The following is a 22,671-nucleotide window of genomic DNA, read 5'->3' as shown; positions in this document are numbered from 1 at the left end:
CCTTGCCTTCTGCTTTTTTGTGCTTTTTCTTCTTCTTTTTCTCCTCCTTCCAAAAAAAAGATCAAATTACAGAGCGCGGCCTGATGGGATGCTCTGTAATTTTGCGGGGTAAGTGATACTTTGTCAAAGGACTAATTACTGAACAATAAAAACATCAAAGAAATGGTTATTTTGCGCCTGCTAGGAAAAAATGTAGGAGTGTTTGTTTTTAAAATAGTGATAAGAAAATTACAGACTCCTCTTTTTTATCTATAGTACACACTAATACAGCAATCGCTCTGCTCATATTACATTACAGTCTTGTGTTACACATTGTACAGGTTAGGCATGCGATTCAACTTGTGAACTGCGGAGCCAGTGTTACAAATATATTAATACTGCAGTGTTTCTGTGAACTCCACACTTTGAAGTAACTCACAAAGAAAGCCGTTGAGGTTTAGTATACCGCATTACAACCTCGAATTATCAAAGCTAACCCACCAAAGTTAATCCAACAGGCTTGCTGATTCCAATAATATCAAATTACTGGTCAGATATATTATTTTCAGTTGGTGAAGTTGTGGGACTATTTTGTCACTATCATCGTCCACAGGAAAAAAAAAGATGTTTGTCATTTTGTGCTATGGTATCAGTGGTTGTATATCCTAGCAGGTATCGTGGGCCACTGAAATATTTTACACACACGGTCCAGAAGTTTTAACTTGCAATAAGTACACGTTGCAGTTCGCCCTAGCTTGAATATGATGTCATTTTCAGGAGTAGGCCATTGCGGTTTTATGTCAGCACAAATTCCAAACCTGGAAGTAATTTGCAACTAAATGACAAAAAAAACAAAAAAAATATTCCTCTTAATGCACGGATACATAATTGTCCTTTGCCAACGGTATTTGTCTGACGGAGTCTTTTTTTACTTGATTAATAAAGCACAATAAAACACAATGTGATATTACATGGCATTTTATTGGCAGAAATTAAATTACAATTCATAGCAAAGAGAATGCAATAATATAACCCATTTGAAAATGCTGCATCTACTCGCGGCAGGAGAACTGGCCTCGTGCGGTCACGTGGGACACGGCTCTTCGGCTGGACAGTCCGTTTGGCATGGAGGAGGACAGCGCGGACGAGAACCTTCGTGCCGCTGCACCCTTGGACTTGGTCCCCCTGGAGCGGCTCGAGGAGAGGGCGAGTCGCCTGGCCTGCGAGCTGCGCCTCTTAGTCGACAAGGTCCTGCTGCACTCGACGGAAGACCAGCAGCAGCAGCGGCGGTGGCCCAAAACCCAAGACGCCGCAGCGTGCGGAGTTGGCAGTAAGGCTCAAAGCTGTATTGATTCGGACGGCTGTTACAGCCGCAGAAGCAAGCGTCGCCAAATTGTATTGTATGAAATGCTCAGTTGTGGATGAGCCAAACTAGAATATTGTTATTGGTTTGCAGAGTCGGGGCAATATATTCACTGTAGTTGTCCTTGATCCACATGAATGTATTTTTTCATGTATACTTGCCATATATATGCAGTTGATTGCTTTTGACACAACCTTCCAGTATTTCATTCTTGCATGCTTTTGTATTGTCGGGATTATTAAAAGATATGGTATGAAATGCATAACTTGTACCAATGTTATTACACCTTCTGTCATTCTTCCACAGCTTTTATTGCACAGACAGATGAATGTGATGATGTTTGGTCTCACAAGGACAACGAACTTACTCGAATACAGGTGTGCTGTTAAGTTTCAGTTATTTAAATAGGATGGATGTGTTATTATTTGCATGCTTATACATACAGCGTTTAAAGATTCTGTCTAAATGGGCTTGGACAACTATATTATTGCACCTCACCTGATATCTTCTCAGGACTGCAGCTTACCTGAATTTCTAGGTTCTGATGCGGTGGCTGATCTGCCACAGAGTCTGGATCTTGGACACTTGTTGGAGAATTGCTTTGATGCACAAGCATTTCAGGTCCATACCTACACCAGCGCAACAACAATGATGTTAAGAATATACCAGAAATACAATTGTAGCATGCATTTGCATGTTTATGCTAGGTGAGTTGAGTATATATATTTTGAGACTGGGTGGTTTGTTGTCTTACGTGGTATAATAAATGCAGTTGCACTAATAAATATTCCAAGTGTTGCATATATTTTGGGATATCTGCGATGTTTAATTCGTGCATTTTTTATTTATATTTTTAATGCACAGCACTTAAATCTCCCCCTTATTTTCTATCAATTGTAAGGGATGCGTAAGTACGTATACATACCACGCGTATGGCCTTGCTATACAGTAAACAAGTACAGTGAGGGAAAAAAGTATTTGATCCCCTGCTGATTTTGTGCGTTTGCCCACTGACAAAGAAATGATCAGTCTATAATTTTAATGGTAGGTTTATTTGAACAGTGAGAGACAGAATAACAACAAAATCCAGAAAAACGCATGTCAAAAATGTTATAAATTGATTTGCATTTTAATGAGGGAAATAAGTATTTGACCCCCTCTCAATCAGAAAGATTTCTGGCTCCCAGGTGTCTTTTATACAGGTAACGAACTGATGATTAGGAGCACACTTTTAAAGGGAGTGCTCCTAATCTCAGCTTGTTACCTGTATAAAAGACACCTGTGCACAGAAGCAATCAATTAATCAGATTCCAAACTCTCCACCATGGCCAAGACCAAAGAGCTCTCCAAGGATGTCAGGGACAAGATTGTAGACCTACACAAGGCTGGAATGGGCTACAAGACCATTGCCAAGCAGCTTGGTGAGAAGGTGGCAACAGTTGGTGCGATTATTCGCAAATGGAAGAAACACAAAATAACTGTCAATCTCCCTCGGCCTGGGGCTCCATGCAAGATCTCACCTCGTGGAGTTGCAATGATCATGAGAACGGTGATGAATCAGCCCAGAACTACACGGGAGGATCTTGTCAATGATCTCGAGGAAGCTGGGATCATAGTGACCAAGAAAACAATTGGTAACACACTACGCTGTGAAGGACTGAAATCCTGCAGCGCCCGCAAGGTCCCCCTGCTCAAGAAAGCACATATACATGCCCGTCTGAAGTTTGCCAATGAACATCTGAATGATTCAGAGGACAACTGGGTGAAAGTGTTGTGGTCAGATGAGACCAAAATGGAGCTCTTTGGCATCAACTCAACTCGCCGTGTTTGGAGGAGGAGGAATGCTGCCTATGACCCCAAGAACACCATCCCCACCGTCAAACATGGAGGTGGAAACATTATGCTTTGGGGGTGTTTTTCTGCTAAAGGGACAGGACAACTTCACCGCATCAAAGGGACGATGGACGGGGCCATGTACCGTCAAATCTTGGGTGAGAACCTCCTTCCCTCAGCCAGGCATTGAAAATGGGTCGTGGATGGGTATTCCAGCATGACAATGACCCAAAACACACGGCCAAGGCAACAAAGTAGTGGCTCAAGAAGAAGCACATTAAGGTCCTGGAGTGGCCTAGCCAGTCTCCAGACCTTAGAAAATCTGTGGAGGGAGCTGAAGGTTCGCGTTACCAAATGCCAGCCTCGAAACCTTAATGACTTGGAGAAGATCTGCAAAGAGGAGTGGGACAAAATCCCTCCGGAGATGTGTGCAAACCTGGTGGCCAACTGCAAGAAACGTCTGACCTCTGTGATTACCAACAAGGGTTTTGCCACCAAGTACTAAGTCATGTTTTGCAGAGGGGTCAAATACTTATTTCCCTCATTGAAATGCAAATCAATTCATACAATTTTGACATGCGTTTTTCTGGATTTTGTTATTCTGTCTCTCACTGTTCAAACAAACCTACCATTAAAATTATAGACTGATCATTTCTTTGTCAGTGGGCAAACGTACAAAATCAGCAGGGGATCAAATACTTTTTTCCCTCACTGTATACCTGTCACACCAAAATAAGATGCAATTCTGAAGCCAGTGCAACTGTGCACTTTTCAATCATGAAGATCGAAAACTAATTTCTTCCGAACTGATTTTTTGCATTTAGTTTGTTGTCTTTCCCCTGCACCTCCGATTAGCACGATCGGTTACATGCGGTGCGAAAGAAGTTCAACACACGTACATATTCACTTGATCCTGTGCAATTGAGGTTGTGGTGTTTTAATAATGCGAATAATACAGCAACATTTCAAGTTCGTTATTTGTTTTTTTTTCTCTTCCGTCTCAGCCCCGTCGGCATTGGAAACAACTTTTCACGTCGGGGTCTTCGCTTGCCATCGTTCGGGATACCTTTTGGTGGATTTTTCTCAGCCGTTACAAGGGTGGTGTGAGTGCAAAAGAAATCTGGCAGCGCAGCACAACTTCACCTTTTTTTCACCGATGTCATCGTGCTGAGGATTTTTTTTTTGCGTGCACCATTTTTCAAGAGCTGCTATACGTCTCCCACTAAAGTAAATAAACTCTGTTCTTTGTAGGCACTCCGCGGTATACTTTTCTCTTGGGAGCAAATACGAATGTGTTGAATGCGATGAGCAGAAGTGTCTATTGTCGTCCGTTATCGTCGTTGGAGCATTCTTCGTTGTCATCATCGTCAGGCAGAAACACAATCCTCTCGGTGTTGCATAAATTGCATACAGAGATGCAGGGTAATCTTTCCCAGGACATCTTGTGTAAGTTGGGATGCCAATAAAGAAGCGAGAGCTTATGGCACGCACATGTCCACGCATTTATTGCATCTGAGTGATGATCTCAATGAACCCTTATTATGTACAGACAATGAGCTGTGTTCTCCGAGCAAGCCAGTTTAAATAAATTCGTTTCAAATGCCACCAAGCAAACCGAGAGAAGAGTAAAACATACGAAGTTTTGTGTGCTTTTAACATCGCCACGCTTCATATTGTCGTGTGAAGTTGCATAAACTCGCTCACTCGTGCGTGTGTATTAGCGGAGATGAGCTCACCTTTTAAGTATGGATGCTTTTGTCCCCCCCCTCCCCCCCCAGTGCAACCAAACCCCACTTAAGAGTTATTAAATGCAAATATTTCTCTCAACATTCAGACCGACAAAATAATCGTCTAATTGCCTGCTCTCCCCTTTGATCTTCTCTCGTTGCAGGCCAATCAAGAGCTCGAGGACCATTTGTATGACAGAGTAGCGAAGAGCTTTGTGTCCCTGCTCCTAAGTACTCCGCCGCACAACATTAATAATAAGGATAAGTTCTTGCAGGTGACGTCGCACGCCCTGATACATTGGCATCATGTACAGTGTTGCAATTACTACGGAGAGAAAAAAATGCCTCGCAATTTTGTAAACCGCATTTAGAACGGGCCAGTTCCTGTGATGTTTATTGCCGATTTGCCGATACAGGAGCAGAAATTCGCTTTAAAGATGCACAACTTTTGAACACGCATGAAGCGGCCATGATTGTGTACTTTTAAAAAGATATATATATTTTCGTACGTTGATGTTCTTCTTTAACCGGGTGAAGTGTTTCCCCAATAGCAATATACTTTTACGTAAAAACAATTTGACGTGACCCCTGGAGTAGGTCTTGACACCTCATGACACGGGCATGAACTGTCGAATGATGCAATTGTTTTCACTCAGGCGTATGTGGAGTGGCTGGCTCAGGTGCTTTATGGTGCATTTGTCAAGGCATTTCCTGCCTCCCGCCTCCAGTTTGGGGATGACTTTAAAGCTGAGCTTGCCAACCTCACCTCACTCTGGATTTGCGGTGAGTTACCGCCCAATTTCAAACACTGTAAAAGAGTGTGTGTGCGACACGTGTGTGCGACACGTGTGTGCACGTGTGTAGCACGTGTGTACACGTGCAGCCCTTTTTGTCAATGCACTGCCGAGCGGGTCCTGGGTGTTATTTGACCATTATTTGCTGTGCCCGTCGGTGCGAAGAGCATTGCCCTTTCTTCATTCGTATGACTGATCTAGATGCAGAGCAACAACTACATATGGATGTATGCAAGTTAAACTTCTTTCGCACTGTACATAGCCAACTGTGCTAATCGGAGGTGCGGGACAATTCCATAGCCCCAGAAACATAGAAGTAGAGTACAACAATGGCATTGCTGCCACCATCATCTACTGCGAACCACTGTAGCCCCACAGCATATGGCAACCTGTTGTACACGGTGGTCACCAATCCAAGCACTATTCAGGCTCAGGCCTACTTAGCTTCCAATATTTATATACAGTATGTGTAAAAAGGGGAATGAGAATAGAATGAGCTACTTAAAAATGTCACCTTGACATTGTTAGGATGTGTTTGAATGACACATCGCTAGACGGGATGATGGTTGATGGATAAGACCGATAGTGTAGTGGCAGCCAAAGGTGGGAACGTGCCCTCAAGCATGACTCCGCAGAGATGGAGTGATGGGATCATCTCAGACGCGGGAGTGAGATGGATTTTGACATCGCAGGACCACGAGGGATGGTGACGACTTGAGGTTTTCTTTCAGCATTGGGTAGCTCATGATGGTTTATGGTGAGAAATAATGTTATTCATACTGCACCATGGTTAAATTAAATGTTAAATGACTTGAATTATTAACTGATACAGCATTAAATTTCGATTGAAAGCTTTCGTGACTGCAGGGATTCATATTCTTGGTTCTTTCGGTAAAGTCACATAGAAGGGAAATAATAAAATAATAAATGTTATTTGTATTATTTTCCTTCTACGTGACTTTACCGAAAGAACCAAGAATATGATACAGCATTTACCATGAAAATAACACACATTCTAAAACGATGCCATTTAATGTGAAACTATTATTTGTGCAATGTTTCATTATCATTGTAACAATAGAAAATACAATATTTTTTTGCTTTTAGTAAAAAATAGATATTCAGTCATCCCTGATCAACATTCATTGGGGTGCTACAGTGGCGAGATATGAACTCCCTCACCTTGTATACAAGAGGTTGTGGGTTTCATCCCGACCCTGACACCTGTATATTTGGAGTCTACATGTTCTCCCTCTGGTCGCGTGGATTTTTCTCCGGGTCCTCCGGTTTTTCACTCAACATTTAGAATCAACGTGCCTTCAGAGTACCGTTAAGCTGTCATTTGTGGCCAGGTTGCTTCTGAAATAGAGCTACATAGCTCAGTGGGCTTTACATCGTACAATAAAAAAATGGTTTCGTTTCATTTTTTTGGCTTTATCAATGGCCATTTTGAGGACATCAGAACAATGTGTGCAATGGAAGCATGAGCAGTTCAGGGACATTTATTGCCCAGTGTACAACGTGCGACGTTGTTCTTATGATGGGTGGCTTTCTGGTAGGAATTCAAGCCAAGCCACTGTCGTGGAAGACATGGGACCTGTCTTGGCTTGGAGAATCTCTGAAAACGGCACAGAAAACCCCTACAGGTGAAAGGCAACGAGCAGATGCGGTCTTGGAAATCAGCCATCTGCATGACAACTGTGAGTATCACCAAATGTACCGTGGGTATTTTGAAGTATTCACGACGTTGACCCACTATGCTAATTAACCATAAATATTAAACTTTGTATTGCGTGCGGTACATATATACAGTTCGGAGCCAAAGTTAATAAACTGTGACCATATGTTTGTCAACTCAGCTTTTGTGGCTTTATAGAAATCATGGCATAGTTTTATTTGATGTTTTAGTAACTACAGTCAAGTGCGTTTTAAATCGTTGTTAAAATATACGTGCATAGATATCTTTATGTCTGAGGGAACGTCCACCGGGTAGATGGAGTAATGAAATCGGCTCGTGTGCAGGTGCTCGGTGACATTGTGACATTGCAGGATCATGAATTGGTGATGGCTTGGGGAGGCCCTCATCTAGCATTAGATTGATCATGCATGATGATGATGATATATATGTTATATAATAGATATATATGTGACTGCCACGTAGACATAATGTTTCTTCACCCGTAGACTTGATTCATGGAAGGTGTGTGCCTCAAACTTAATTGGCAGGGGTCAAAGTAATATAAAGTATATCGGAAGCCATTAACATTTTTGAAGTTAAATTACTCGCATGCATTTTGTGAAGTTTAAGTATTAAATGTCCTTGTGGTGGGCTGTTTGCAATCTGTGAGGCCGTAATTGCATGTGATGTGGTTGGATCTGCCTGCAGTGCAGTGAACATGTTTACTGGGTGCTGGGGTCCTGTCACCACAGCACTGGGAGGGATCGGGACATCTGCTTTGTGTCAGCAAACCGCCTTACGATGGAAACGTTGTCCCGTGCTTTTTGTTCATTTGGTGGGATGACAACAGCAATTTTAAAGAGAACATTTTTTATATTAATATGCAGTTGTCAGATGAAATTGTTACAACTATTTTCATTATCATCCGTAGGAACAGAAACAGCTGGCCGCAGCAGTTGTGCTTGAAAGTGCGTTGAGCAGATTCCTAAGACTGGGTGTATTCTGGTGGAAATGTGGCATTTTTTTGTGGTCTGTATTAAGCAGAATTTTGGTTCTTGTCCAATGTGTTAAGTTTGCTTTGTGAAAAAAGAACATATAACACAGACATACGGGTCATTGTTGAGTGTGTCCATTTGTATAAGATCATTCATAACCATTGTATCCTTCTTCTAGAAACGTATTTACAGGAGCCACATTAAGATGTTGTATTGTTTAGTAAACATGTACGTATAGTGGCATATATCCATGTATGTATGACTTATACTGTACATTTATTGTACTATATACAGCACACATTCAGTAAGTAAATATACATTATTGACAAAGTAGATGCATTACTGAAATGATCCTCTCTATACAGCATGTAAATAGGGTACTCTCTGTGTGCGTATGTACAAATGGCATCGCCATCGTAAGTGTATACGTTGTATAACTGCAGCGCAGTGTGTATGCAGTGAATACACTAAATAGTGCTGCCCTGTGCACACTCAAAGGAAATCATACACGGGCTTAGAGTACGTAGCTCGGGGACACGGCTAATTGTGTAGGGGGGCTTCTTTTTATGTTGTGACAAATTGGATGAATAAGTAAATGTGTGTCTTGTGGGGGCCGAGGGGTGGGAATGTTCAGGTTCAGTTGCTGGCAAGACTACAAAATGTACCTCTATTTCCTCTTATTAGTGTCACACATTTTTTTTTTCCCCCACAATGTGGTTTTTAGTTAAGTTGTTTGTCAGGTGAGGCTCTTATAACATCACAATTCCTCGTCCATACTTCTTCTCATTGTGTCATCGTTTCATTTTTTGTTTTCCCCGCAAAAAAAGGGTATGTGGAAAGGATTATGTATTTAATAGTTTTAATTCTGAAAGACGAGCTAGCCTTGAAGCGGTTTATATGGCAGAATTGCGCTAAGAAACTCACGTTAGTCAACACAGATGCCCGCACATGCCCACACACACAGCCACACTGGATAAATAATATGGATTGTATTTAGTACCATCACTGTAAAATGCGCGACTGTACGTTAAAAGTGGGATATTTAAAAGGAGTTAAATGTACCGTACTGTGCGATAGGCAGTGCTTTTTTGTTTTACTTGGCAGTTAATAATAACAATAATATACAACAATGTAAGCAATATTTCATCTACGTAACATTAACGTTTATTAGATTGTCAAATCTATGACAGTAAAAAGTGTAAAGCTTTTCTGATTTTTTTTTAAAGTGTACAGATTTTTAACAGTGATGCATCATACATAACATCCATAATATAGAAAAAAGATTAACTTAAATAAAAAGGCACATCTAAATTTAACATAACTTCAGAACATTTGACCATGTGGTAATTTATAATAAAATTAAACTTGGAATTTTTTTTAATTAATTTTGAAAGTTGAGTTATTGATAAACATGAAATGTTACGTGCATTTTGGTAAGTAAATTATGTATGATAAAATAACAAATTTCCAGCATTACAAGTTTACAACATCCTTTGTCAATGTTACCTGGTCCCTATTTTATCTTGTGCTGCTTAGTGTTTATGTCATTGTGAGTTCCATCTTTCACTAAGCTATCTTTTCACCACTATACTGCACTGCCAGCTGATTTGAAGCACTACAATGGTATTGCCGCCTATTTGATAGGTCAAAAAAAGTCTTTTCAGCTTTTGCACACCATGGAGAGTCAACACACGTGTCCCGTAACAGCTCATTGACGTTGCGTCCGTGCGCCGTTCAGACTCGTCTTCATAACACTTTATGTCCGCAGTCTTCCAAGCGCTCGTACGTTAATGCCTTTGTGCTTTTGGAAGTGAACAGCAATCTTCCCCGTCCCTCCCTACAGAGGTTATCCAGTTCAGTTGCTTTTACTTTGATGTGCGCACCACCAATGCTTCCAGTTTCATTTTAGGCCTTCGGAGAATATTTGCGGAAAAGCATTTCTGGGGGACGTGTGCCTGGCGTGGAGGGGGGGGGAGGGGGCGATCGGAGTGGGGGCTCGAGATTGGCAGGTGGGTACCATTGTTAGGGGGGTAAGGGGGCAAGGGGGGTGGGGGGTGGCACCCCCTAAGGCACAAGGATGGGCAGGAAGTGCGCCGAGAGGTGCTTCCGCCGCGTTTTGTGTCCCCGCCGAGGCGATCCTTTGCCGTTCAGGGCCACAAACATTTGCTTCCCATTTCGCTTCCACTTCACCGCGGCGTACGTGTTGTAGCCGTTCTCCTCGATTCGCTCTTTGAACTTGCAGTCGTCGCTGTAGTCTTTCTGAAACGAGAGGAGGTTTTGTCGTTGCTGTCGTAACAATCAAGTTTTGGTCGCTTTGCGCTCATTGGACGGCTTTACGTGCTGTGGCACACACACATATACATGTAGAAATGCGGTTCGTTTGTCCTGTTAAGGGGCCACGCTATGGCGAATAAAAGGGACCTCTGTTGAAAGCCATCAAGGAACGTCTAGGGCTGTTAGCAATCACTTGTTTGTTGGCCCAGCACACGAGGGGTGAGTGGTCAGCACCACGCCTGGCAGCCTTTTCACATCCACAGCCCTGAAAATGCAACAATGAGCACTAATTTCAGGCTGAATCAACCTTAAGGGGGAGGCCCACGTTGGCTGCTGACGCCATTCCAAGTGGTTGGGAAATTTTGGCCGGACGTTGGAATGGAGCCCACTTAATTTGTTGAACTTTTTTTTAAAAGTTAGGATAACAGGCAATAAATAAAGAAATATTTCGCAACCACGCATACCTATACGTATGCACGTTTTGTATGCACAGAGGGATTGTCAAACACCTTCGGAAACATGCGCAAGGCGCACAAAGCTTATGAATATAATCTCGTTTACGTGACATTTTTGTGCCGATCTTAAAATACAGCAAATAAATTTATGTTTTTGGACTTCCATCTCGGAAGCATCTAATATGGAAGCAATTTCACATTCATACTTTTCACATTGTATCGCATCTATTTCAGGAAATGTTTACATTACTGTACTGTTCGTGTGTAGATACTGTATACCAAAACAATCACAGATTACACTTCATCTGTTATGAAATACCCGTAATATGAGAAAGGCATGTTACAAAAATGATAATGCGAAAACTTTTTATCTTATCGCAAACCACCCCAGCAACCAGACTGCAAAATCTCAACAATCCTTGTACGGTTTGCGATACTTTTGAATTTTTCAATCATCGTAACAAGTGGTGTGACAGGGGCCTGCCAGGCCAAGGTGGGGTTAGGCCCTGCCTGCCGATGGCCCACCCTCGCGCAGCAGTGTGCGAGGGTGGGCCACGCGAGTGACCCGAGATTCAATGTGTGCTGCCTTGGCACGCTCATGTTCACCTTGTGGGCCTGTGCGGGTATTTAGGTGTTCACCTGCAATGTCTCGAAAGGTTCTGTGGGCTCTGCCACTACACATCGAGCTTTTAAGCTTATTTATTCAGACTTTGCTCCGTTTCCGTTCAATTCGGATTTCTTTAGAAGAGAGCTCACAGAAATGCAATTGAAACCACGCATAACCATGAATGTACAGTGTTTTGCACTCGGTTATTTTTAGGCAATGACAATATCACGAGTCGGGAACATCTGCTGTACTTTGTAGCCAATACTTTGCTTAGGAAATCAGTTTGCATAAACAACTGAGCCGCAGTGTGAAATGAACCCTCGACATCATTCAAACCGGCTAAGTAGTGGATGCGTTATCCGTCAGGCGAACCAGCCCCTCTGATTCTGTGTCGGCTATCCAGCCAGTGAGTTGCTTTGGTGGAGAATGAAAGCCGCCGTTGCTGTTTAGCGTAATTTACTGTTGTTGTCAATAATGTTTCGCACAATTGCTCATAACCGCCTTAATACATGGCTTCATTGTAGTGCGGTGTTGTACAAGGTTACGTGGGGTATCTGGTGCACGTGATTTATAGAAGGGGTTGCACTGATTGGACTGCTTCTCGCTCTCCTGTTGCAGCGGCTTGCCCGGGGCCACAGCCTGCCCACCACATGTTCGCTCCACACCTGTGCGTCTTGTCGTGTCAGGACGTGGCAGTGTGTGCCAAGTGCTGTGCGTCAACTCGCCTGTGTGACGTTCATCTCTCAGGTGCCTGCTGCCGTGCCTCTGCGCTTTGTAACGTGACCTTTCGGTTTGTCTCACTTCCTGTGATCTATTCCGATGTGCCTGCTACGTGAAAGAGCTGTGCCACCTTTTGTGGCCTATCTTTTTCCACGGCTTAGCGGTGCTCTAGGTTGAAAGATGGCAACTCTCCATCATTTGCAGGTCGTAAAATGAAAGTGATGTATAGGGGTACCTTATCGTTGTTCAACGTTTTGCATGTGTGGCCCGGCGCATCAATGAATATGCTGGCATTGTGAATGTAATGTTTTTGTTTTTACTGTGGAAAAGAAAATACACCGTACATATAAATGGTAATGTAATTCGTGTAGGTTATTCAGACCGCCGGTAATGTTTAACCCTCTTACCGTGCTATAGACTTTTCCTTTCTTGTTCATTGCCAAGAAATATCCGCTATGGACGCCCTTTAGCGCCACAACTCCTACTTCAACCGATGTGATTTCCATAATGCCTGCAAAACAAAAATGGAAAAATAGCAGCCATGTACGTTTTCATTGATATTTTTTCTCCTTATATAATAACCATCCTGCACCTTGATGCACGCGGAGAGCTTATTGCGTGGGACAATACACACATATAGAAGAAAAAAATGTTGACACAAAAAAATAAAATTGTTGGTCTTGGCCCCGAAACACTTGGCACAAAAATTATATTAAAGCGTATAACTTCACGAGCTCCTGCAGACAATTAGACAACTTCAGCCAAAGGATACATCTGCGGCTCATAATTATTTGCCGAACTCCTGCCATATGGAATGGGTGGGAGTGGCTGGGCCCTCCGTGGGTTCTGCTCTGGTTTCATTAACCTCGTGGCCTTGTTACCTGTGAACTGACAGCACCGCCAGGAGAGCCCTGCCTGAATGTTCTTGTGCAACAGGAAACGGATGTGGCCAACATGCTTGTTCATGCCCTTTTACCAACACTGTCCTCCACTGATGAAGCAGTCAGTGGTGCTTTAAACGCTCCTCTACATATATTTAGAGGAAAGTAACGCCATTTGAGTGTCAGTCCATTAAGAAGTACACGTGCCTTCATTCCTGAAGCATTTACCTGGGCGACCACCACATAATGGAGTGTGTGAGACAATTATAAACGATTAATAGCATGTACACATCCAATTAATGTCCACCAAAGCTTGATTAGGTGCTGTTTTGGTTGTTCATATACACACCAACAAGGTCAAGTATTTACGAGAGCACCTTGTAAAGAAAGCTTGGGAAGCTATGTGTGGAGCATTTGAGGCCTCGTACCCTCCATGTGAGTGTACTGGGCTCATCCCGTGCTCTCATTAGTCCTAATGATTTTCCTCTTTGAAATGCGATACGTGAATCAGCCTGGGGATAGGAGGCTTCCTGCTGAAACTTGGGGTTCCATTGACAACAAATGTATGGATTAAGAGCTCACATGCACATTCCATTTATGAGCAACTCTTGCGATGATTCATGATGCTTCAGGTGTTGGCTAACAGCTGCGTCCTGTTAGCGAACGTAGCGCCATCCCCATCTTCCGAGCATGTGTGGCCCTCTTGTTTATGAACGTACAAAAATTGTTTTCCTTTTTTTTGCTTGTGCGCACACACACACACATAACTTGAGCCAAGATGTGGAGTTAAAGTGTACCACCGAGCCCTGGCATGCATATGAAGCAGATTTCCGTTGCTCTTAATCCTAAGCAAAAATAGGGTCCACACAGATGCTCACGTGCGGAGAGTAAGAGAGGGGTGTGGGGGCGGGCGTTGCCTCCTAGATGTTTGTAACAGTCGACCACATCATTCTAACGTTCAGCACTGGTTCACACTTTGCACGTATTGTACGGAACGAGAGGTTATGTCTGGGAAAGCTGCTACGTGTATTTCTTTGGTTGTGTATACATTATTTGGTGTGGAGGTGCAAAAAAAAAAAACACTTTCCGTACAATTACCGTTCCAGTGCTCTATTTCTGCTGGTATGTTGACATAAGCAATTGCATTAATTCACAAAACCTACTTACTCTATTTTGGCATTTTCAACTGTAAAGTGTGAACGCTTGCTTCGATGGTGACACTTTTCATTCCCTGGGGTCGATCGTGTACCCTTTCAGTGAAGGGACGTTTTTTTTTGGTTTCAGCAAATGCAAAAAAAACTATTTTCTTCCGTCTCCCTGTGAAGTAATCTAGAGTCGGGCGGGTCTTTGATCAGCGTATACACTATCATCACGAGGGCGGGGCCATCCCGTATTTCTGAGAGAGAGAGAGAGAGCGAGCGCGCGCGCCCGCGACATCTGAGAGGACGGACGTAACCGGATTCCCGTTTGCTTTCAGAAGCCGAACAAAACCAAAGGCGAAGCCTCCGAGAAGCTTAAAGGCCACAGCTCTCACTCAGTGTGTGTCGGTTTTCTTATTTTTTTCTTATTTTCATGAATATCTTGCCGCAGTGATTGGGACCTCCTCAATGCTGCGCTCATAAAATCAGAGCGCGGATGAGAGAGAGAAAAAAAATGTTGTGCCATTTGATTCATGTTAGCGCTGTGTGCCAGTGAAGTCGCTACTGCGGAGATGCTGGGATTGAAATCCTGGGTGGTCACCCAAGATTAAACCGGATTCTCAAGTGTAGCGAATTTGTGTCAGCCTGGTCACTAATGGGTACTTTGAAGAAATAAAAAAAGCAGACGGTTAAAAGTTTGATGTTGTACTCTCTCTCATTTAGTCCGTAGCGACTCTCATCTCAATGTTCGAGCAGATAATGCTCTGTTGCAGTTGTGTAAGTTAAGCCTTTAAATGGTGTTGTGTAGAGGACTGACATTAGTTACGCATAGTTCTGCAATGAAATGTGTGTTTCTGCTGTGGTATGCAGCTCCAGAATGAAATGCTAATGGCCTATAAACACAATAATATAAATAGAGACTAATTGGCATATAATTGGTTGCAAACATTGTTGAATACGTTTTATTGTGCTGAACGTTGGAGAAAAAATGTTTATTGTATTGTGAGAACCGCACATACTCTGTTCATCATTTGTCGGCAAGTACAAATTAGTCACACATTCCACCAGATTGTCACTTTTTGGCCCGACTTTACAACAACAACAACAAAAAGAGAAATGCATCGTTACGTGTGACGATGTTCTCGTTTTGTTTCGGTACTGCTTAAACTTCGTTTTGGGAAAACAAAACGCTCATAGAGAGAGGATTTGTAAAAAAAAAAAACCTCACCCTTGAAGAGAGGTCACCGAATTGATGCGTTATCTTTGACCCCAAAAAAAAGAAAAAGGCAGCTTGTTTGGTCTTACTGGCCATGTGTTTGACATTCAATATATCATCACTATCTTCTAAAGATTTTTTTTTGTAAACGTACCTTCCGCTCATGAATGAATCCTCAATTGCGATGCCAATCACTTAGACTTTGGTTGCATGTGGATCACGACGTATCCAAAACAATTGATTCAAGGTGTGTGTTTTAACTGGCTGAATTTCACCAGCTTCCTCAATCTTTGCCTTAAAATCATTCCAAAGTGTTGGTACTGCTAAACACCAAAAATGCATGATAACCGCAAGTCTACAGAACAGACCCAGCTACCGTTAGAAATAATGAACATCCTGGACGAATGGGTTAGGCAGGTGTGTGTGTATGTTGATAACATTTTTATTGTATATAGTAAACAACCCTCTCATACTTGAAAGCTTGTCATGTAAAACACAAGCGATCTGAGTGTAGGACTGTAAGGAGTGGCGCGCCGGTTATTCATTCGGCGAGTGGAAAGTCACCTCACACTGGCTTAGAGTTCGTGCATGTGGTGATGTGTCGGGGTATTAAAGAGTATAGGTTTGCATAAGACATGGGCCTCCTGCGTAGTTCACACAGGTAGACCTGAAATTGCGTGTATTGTTTGTCCCCTGAAAGGCTGCTCTGTTAACACTCGGAGTGACCTTTGGCCCCACAGTTTCATTCTGTTCTTCAAATGAAAGGTGCAGAAAATCTTTTGAAGGTAGAATGATAAACAGTAGTTTAAAGTGTGATGGGGGAGGATTCTACACTGAGAAAACGTTTCATATTGGCTTTTGTTATTTGCTTTTTGGGAACAGACTAGAATTTGTTTTTCATTCTCTAAACGGTGTATGCATATCGTTTCATGCACGTAACTTGGTAGAGAATAAAATAAAGTTTTGCAATGAATGGGAATGATAATGTTTTGAGCAAACAGGTTTTCCTGGGAGACACCAATTTATGTGATGTTTGTGTAGGTGTGTGTATATGGCAACAAATTGACTTGCATAAAGTACCGTATTATTCTGCAATTCATTGCCCATAACTGCTCAATTACTTGGTCACTCAATTTAAAGATAGTGCTAGCCTGAATGCGTTGTTGTCAAGGATGACAGGTTCTACAATTCCGTATTTTTGTTCATTGCCATATGATTTTTTTTATGTGTTTGACAAATGGCATTTATTATCTGGACATCTTAAGGTCGCAGGTCGGATTTGGTATCAAACAAAGTTAAACATTATTGAAAAGGGATAATACACCAAATGAAATTTGTATGCGAAGGTATAACTTTACACGGTTCATAAAACAAATTCCAGGCAGTTCTTTCAGGTGCTGTAGACAAAACATCAACTACACTCGACGGATCATTCACCCAACCAACTCTAGGTTGGTTGGGTAAAAAGCTGCTTTTTATTATTTTATTATTATTCAACTAGCAAACATGATTAAAGGAAGTTTTTCGCTGATCTTGCCAGAATTTCACAAAACATATGAAAGAAAGAAAAAAAGGGGTTGCAGGGGGTGCAGTTAGAGGCTGGGCAGGGACGGAATGATGGGGGGGGGGGATGGTGGGGGGGGTTTGGTGTGGAGAGAGATAAAAATCTTTTTTATTTCGAAAAATAGAGCCCGACCGTACCCCATTCAGCAAGCAGACACAAGGTGGGTGGGTTTCAACGGCTGGCCTGCCGAGACGCGTAATAGACGCGTGGGAACCCAAAACGTGCAACAGGTTTGCGTTTGCATTCTGGGCACACAATGCACCATTGTTGGTCACCTAGCAAGGGCCTATTGTAAGCCACGGTCACCCGTTGTTTAGGACAACACTGGTCCTCCCGCTTGAAATTGCCTCCTCGACAATACTCCTTTTCTCCGGTATATTTATTTTCTTAATTGTATGATTGCTTTGTTGCTATTATTTTGCAGGGTTTAATGGACTACTTTAAGTTCGTTCTCATGGGACTTAGCTTCCAATTGCAAATTCTTAGCATCTGTATAAAATAATTGAAAGCAATTTTATGGTCATTTGCACATAACAAATGAAAGCGTACAAAAATACATATTACATGTATAATTGCAGTGCGCCGTGTTTGGTTTGTGGAAAATAAAATTAGCTGGAAATTGCCACTTCAAACAAATGTCCATTGTGCAACGTTAACTATTTGCCCCTTGTACAGTAACGTGAATCCGCAGCGGTTTTCAATGCGGGAGGGTTTTTATTTTCATACATTTTTTTGTGAAATAGGAAGTATTGTGTGTCCATCGCATGACGTAGAAAACGAAGGTAATACACCGCTTGAAATTAACATGGGCAAGGAGTCGTTGGGTGTCTCGATTACACAATAAGTTGAAACTCAAAAGGTTTCGAGTATGGTCTCCTGCTAGGCACAGCACGCAGATTTGTGATGGATCCTGTCACACGTCTGAAAAACCGGATGCAAACCTGTCAGTGCCACGAGCTAGTGGCTGCTGAAAACATACGGCAGCTCGCACCGCTGAGCAAATACGAAGCTCCCGTGCGTGTCATTGGAAAGCGGGAAATATTTGACGAAACTAATTTTGACATTTTCATTCTTTACTGTCCCTAAAATGACTCCTTACTTAACTGCCGTTGTCACAGAAATGCTCTTGTTTGGGGATTCTGGACTGCTGGTAAGCTAACTTACTCAGTGGCTGGCCTCTTTATCAACTGCTCTCATCTAAAGCCAACAGCCGGGAATTCCTGCTTATGGGGGCCTTAAAGTTTGTTGGTTTTAAGGGTTAACTGCAGCCAGTGGTGATGCTTGCAAGTCTGGTTTCTGTCAGCGCTGCCATTTGATCGCTCGTGCATCTGCACCGTTACTTACTCGCTAAAAAACACCAATGGCTGATAGATACATTGCAAGCTACCGAGCAATTCGTTTGAATTTGAGCAAATACACGTGCAAGGTGGGCGTCATATTTAATCAGCGGTGAAGGGCAACGTTCGGATTTTATTGAATGGGATGCAGAGGGATGTTAAGGATAACAGAGGCTCAAAACTGAATGCACTGGCTCAAGATGTGTTAAAGGGCTTTAGAGGGCATAGCAGATGACAGACACGGTTCCTTTGAGGAAACCCGTACGTGAAGATATGGGTCTATCTGTGGTGTGGTGAGTCAACATAAGGTCAGCGGGTTAAGTGGTATCTGATGAAGATTTTCTTGCATTTAGAACGTCCTTGGCCATTTTATTACTATGCAAAATAAAGTTGTATTTTCTCTTGCGTCAGGAATTAAACTTTTAAATAGATTTGGTTTTGTTTTCCTTTCTCCTCCACCCTCGATTTAATACCAGAATTACATTGTGATTATTCTGAGGTTTTGACATTTTTTTCACAGTCTTTCATAACGGGGACTGATATGGATTTCCTCACGTTATAAAATTATCCCGAGTCTTTTTTTAACTTTGATGTTTGATTCATGGCTCCATGGTCATAGTGGGGAAATTTACGTTACGTAACAGTGCCAGAGCATTTGATACAATTAAGTGGTCCTTCGGTGTGGTTAATATTAACAAAAATAGCCATGTTATGGCGTAACATTTCTTCTGATTGGTAAATACCATACATTTTACTTTAAATATAGTACCTTCCTTAATTTGTACCCTGTAAGATGTGACCGCCTTTGTTGCACACACCGGATCAAGGGATAGTTTCATTAAAAGGAAAACAAGGACGCAATTAAAAGAAAAATGTTTGCCATTATAACCGCAGAAGTCGACCTGACAGGCGGTTTGCGTTGTTCGCTGGATATTCAGTAGGATGAACACGTTCGCGAGACGAAAAAAAAACATTCATCATTTGTGCTGTGGGGAAATTTTTTTCTTTCTCCTGCCGCCGGGTGTCATTCGTTAGTGGCTGCGGCACGAGTCTCCTCTCAGGAAATCCTAATGACCTCCGTGCTGGGAGAAAAAAAAAATTGCTCTCTGATCTCTCCTGCGAAATGAAAGACTTCCTGAATTAACCGAGACCCTTGTTAACCTAATGACAGCGCTGCACTCTCTGCTTGAACTGGAGAGTTGTAATTGCTTCAACTATGATTTTCCCTCGCATCAAGCACAAATAACACGAGTGTGTGTGTGCACGCTTGTCTATACTGTATTATATACACAGTACACAGGTATGTCAATATATGGACCTTTTATATACGTACGCATACGACAGTCACGTCTGAGTGCTTGAGCAGGGCTGCTGAGGAATTGTTCAAATTTAACTTTGGTGCGGCTTTGGGTGTTACGAACGTTCCACGGCAAGACATCGCAATGCTCCATCGCTGTCGGATGTTTGGACTCTCCGAACGCTATTGGATTGCTCGTCACGCGAACTGCATCAAAGAAAACAACTGCCTTAAAACCCTTAACTTTGGCTCGCCCGTCACGCAGTTGGCCAAAGGGCACCGTATAATGTTCTATTTTAGAGTATAGGATCAAATATAATTGCATTCTGTGTTTCAATATTTTCATTGTCGCGGAGCATAAAAACTCGTCACGCCCTGTGAACTGATTTGTTACTTATTAGTGGTAAAGCGGTTGTCAGGGACGTCATTAACTTTTCAGTGAATCATGGCTAAACCAGTCAACCGCAGACGGTCGGGTTCGCAGTCTTCGTTGCTCAGAGTGCAGGGCATTAGTACGTCGGGTGTTTTGCTAACGTCTTGACCAAGCCAGATCTGTTATCAGTGTCTGTCGTACATTTCTAAATGACTGCAAATGTTGGTGCCCTACATGGGTAAGTATACTGCGTGCAGATAATGTTCAGACCTTAAGTAACTGAATTGGAAATGTAAATACAAATATATAAACCAGCTTGTGCATGTGCACAGTGTACTGGGTATGTAATGCGTGGGGCGGTAGCGTAGCGGTTAGCGCTACGCTGCGCTACGAACCCGGCGGCCCGAGTTCAATTCCCGCTCACGGCCAACACCAGTGACGATGATCTGAATCGGTCCTGGGCGTCCCCTAGGTCAACTCAGCCTCAAATGAGTACCTGGCGCGGTGTGTAAACATCGCCGCCAGGGAGACAAAGGCGGCAGGGCGTGGTGTTGGCCACCTTTGCCCTCGTGTGCCGTGCCGGCCTTCATAGGTGCTCGTTAACAGCACTTGCCCCAACAGTCTGTTCAGACTATACGAGGGATCTTTGTCTTTGTGTATGTAATGCATAGTTGCTATTGCATATGTATATCGTATGAACAACCCGTTTAGTAGCATGTTTATATTTAAATATGTGTGTAGAACGTACTACCGTGCGTGCGTAATCTGCATACTTATTTTCGGCAAAGGAATACATTGTAAAGCGTGACATAATTGCATATGAAGGTTGCTCAGTGAGCAAGAAAAATAAAATCCAGTTTTGATTACAGTATTTTGACAACCTGTGTACGGTGGCTAATGCGGCAACAATTTGGCTTGCCGTATAATTATAGAATTTAACATTTCAAAAACAGAAAGTGCAATATGTGCACACACATAGTTCCAGAATTATCACTGACGTGATGCACGGGTACTTACTGAACGGGCAGTTCTTCTTGCGAGTGCCGCTGACTTTGCCACCCTTTTCGATTTTAAGGAAGAATTTCGTGGCCGAGAAGAGACGACGCCACCTGACGTCTCCCTCCAGGTGCTTGTAACTACGCGCGTGCCGCTCCAGGCTGGAAGAAGAAGAAGACGACGAAGACGAAGACACCGACGAAGACAACGACGACGATCCAAAGAGAGACGAGGAGTTGGAAGAGTTTCTGAGACCCGGCCGGGAGTCCTGGAGAGTCAGAGACCCCTCCTGGGGGTGCGTTTCAGCCAGGCTGATCAAGCAGAGCAGGGCAAGGAAACGGCAGCCCCAGGAGGAGAGTGGAGCTTGCAGCAGCAGCAGCAGCCTCCGCTGCCTCAGAATCCATCTCCACATGGTAGTGTCGAAGTGCTGCCGACTTGGGCAATTCGCAGGAAAATCATAGCTGGATCTTAAGTCAAGATGCTTTCTGCTAGTCCTGCTGCTCCCCGCGGCACTCAGTTTTATGACAAACCCCGGGCGGAGTTGCGGACTCGTTTGCGTGTCGCTCAATCCGGGGGCACCCCTTCAAGTGCTTTACCTGCTGCGAACTGCGGGCAGCCTTTTTATCTGAAGATCGCTGCGATGTGCAACATCACTGTGGTTCCTCTGGCTCCGAGTGCTGAAATGTTGCCAAACCAGCCACAAGCCCACTGAGTCACTTTTGCGACGAACTACCTTTGAAGAGCCTCCGTTCGTCACACAGTGTTGGTGGGAGGTGAAACGTTTTTTTTTCCTCTCTCTCTCTCTTGCTGCTCCCCTTCTATTTTAAATCCCGCCTTTTTTTTTTGCAGTGTTCCGAGCCGCTGTGATGGTAGCTAATGCCAACGCGTGGGGCCGGTGCTGCACGTAACTTGGGAGGAGCTCTTTGAACAATCTTCCCCAAGTGGAGAGCGGTCACCTAGCTGTCAGCAAGGCTCTCGAAAGCTTGCTCAGACATTTGTAGTTGATTAGTCTATTTATACACTGTACGCCGGTGTTGCCGCCGCTGATCTTAAGCTGCTGAAGGGGTTTTTTTTTTTAGTATTTCGTCAGCGCCTAGGTTATGAATGGGTAATCGACAACTGAATAGTTTTAAACGTGATCTCCAGACATTCGCTCGCTCTTCTTTCCTCCTCCGAATTCACGCTCGTGATCGAAGATAATGGTTGATTTTTGTTCCCCCCCCCCCCCCCGCCGATCGATTATCTTGTCTTGAAACTTGGCTCGGTGTTTAATTTTGCCTGTTGTAATTAATGTTCCACTTGCATCCTCCTCCAGACCGATCCTTCCTTTATCTGCAGCCTTGTTCCCCTCCTCGGAATGGGCGTCTGTTATTCCCCCCGGTCTCCCACAGGAGCCTTGGACACTCCTGATGTGTGCCCCAGTGACGTACTTGTGTGTCCGGC

At 43.2% G+C, this 22,671-nt stretch overlaps 2 protein-coding genes across 6 annotated transcripts in view; one reads left to right on the top strand and one right to left on the bottom strand.

The window, feature by feature from the left end:
• The window catches only part of FAM227B (family with sequence similarity 227 member B), a 49,401-nt gene that overhangs the window by 4,690 nt on the left and 22,040 nt on the right, over window positions 1-22,671 (top strand). For 3 of the 5 annotated variants that reach the window (XR_004402558.2, XM_032950484.2, XM_032950491.2), the window contains exons 3-9: window positions 1,045-1,309; window positions 1,649-1,719; window positions 1,856-1,963; window positions 4,180-4,278; window positions 5,067-5,177; window positions 5,559-5,685; window positions 7,256-7,396. Coding sequence is in view for 4 of the 5 variants with exons in the window: in XM_032950484.2 (XP_032806375.2) it covers window positions 1,045-1,309; window positions 1,649-1,719; window positions 1,856-1,963; window positions 4,180-4,278; window positions 5,067-5,177; window positions 5,559-5,685; window positions 7,256-7,396 (922 nt within the window). In the remaining variant the exon portion in view is untranslated. Of the gene's footprint in view, window positions 1-1,044; window positions 1,310-1,648; window positions 1,720-1,855; window positions 1,964-4,179; window positions 4,279-5,066; window positions 5,178-5,558; window positions 5,686-7,255; window positions 7,397-12,323; window positions 12,838-14,783; window positions 17,254-22,671 lie in introns of those variants that run through there. The other 2 variants (XM_076067455.1, XM_032950504.2) reach the window with 2 other exon arrangements.
• On the bottom strand, window positions 9,212-21,640 carry LOC116940573 (fibroblast growth factor 10). Its single transcript, XM_032950555.2, has 3 exons — window positions 21,250-21,640; window positions 12,833-12,936; window positions 9,212-10,628 (listed from the first exon to the last, which is right to left on the bottom strand). Exons 1-3 carry the CDS (start codon window positions 21,638-21,640, stop codon window positions 10,434-10,436), a joined length of 690 nt encoding a protein of 229 aa, XP_032806446.2. The 3' UTR covers window positions 9,212-10,433.

This window comes from Petromyzon marinus, chromosome 1 (assembly GCF_048934315.1).
Source record: "Petromyzon marinus isolate PM22_M1 ecotype Great Lakes invasive population chromosome 1, UKy_Petmar_22M1.pri1.0, whole genome shotgun sequence".
Taxonomy (NCBI): Eukaryota; Metazoa; Chordata; class Hyperoartia; order Petromyzontiformes; family Petromyzontidae; genus Petromyzon; species Petromyzon marinus.
This window is presented reverse-complemented; position numbering and strand designations above follow the sequence as displayed.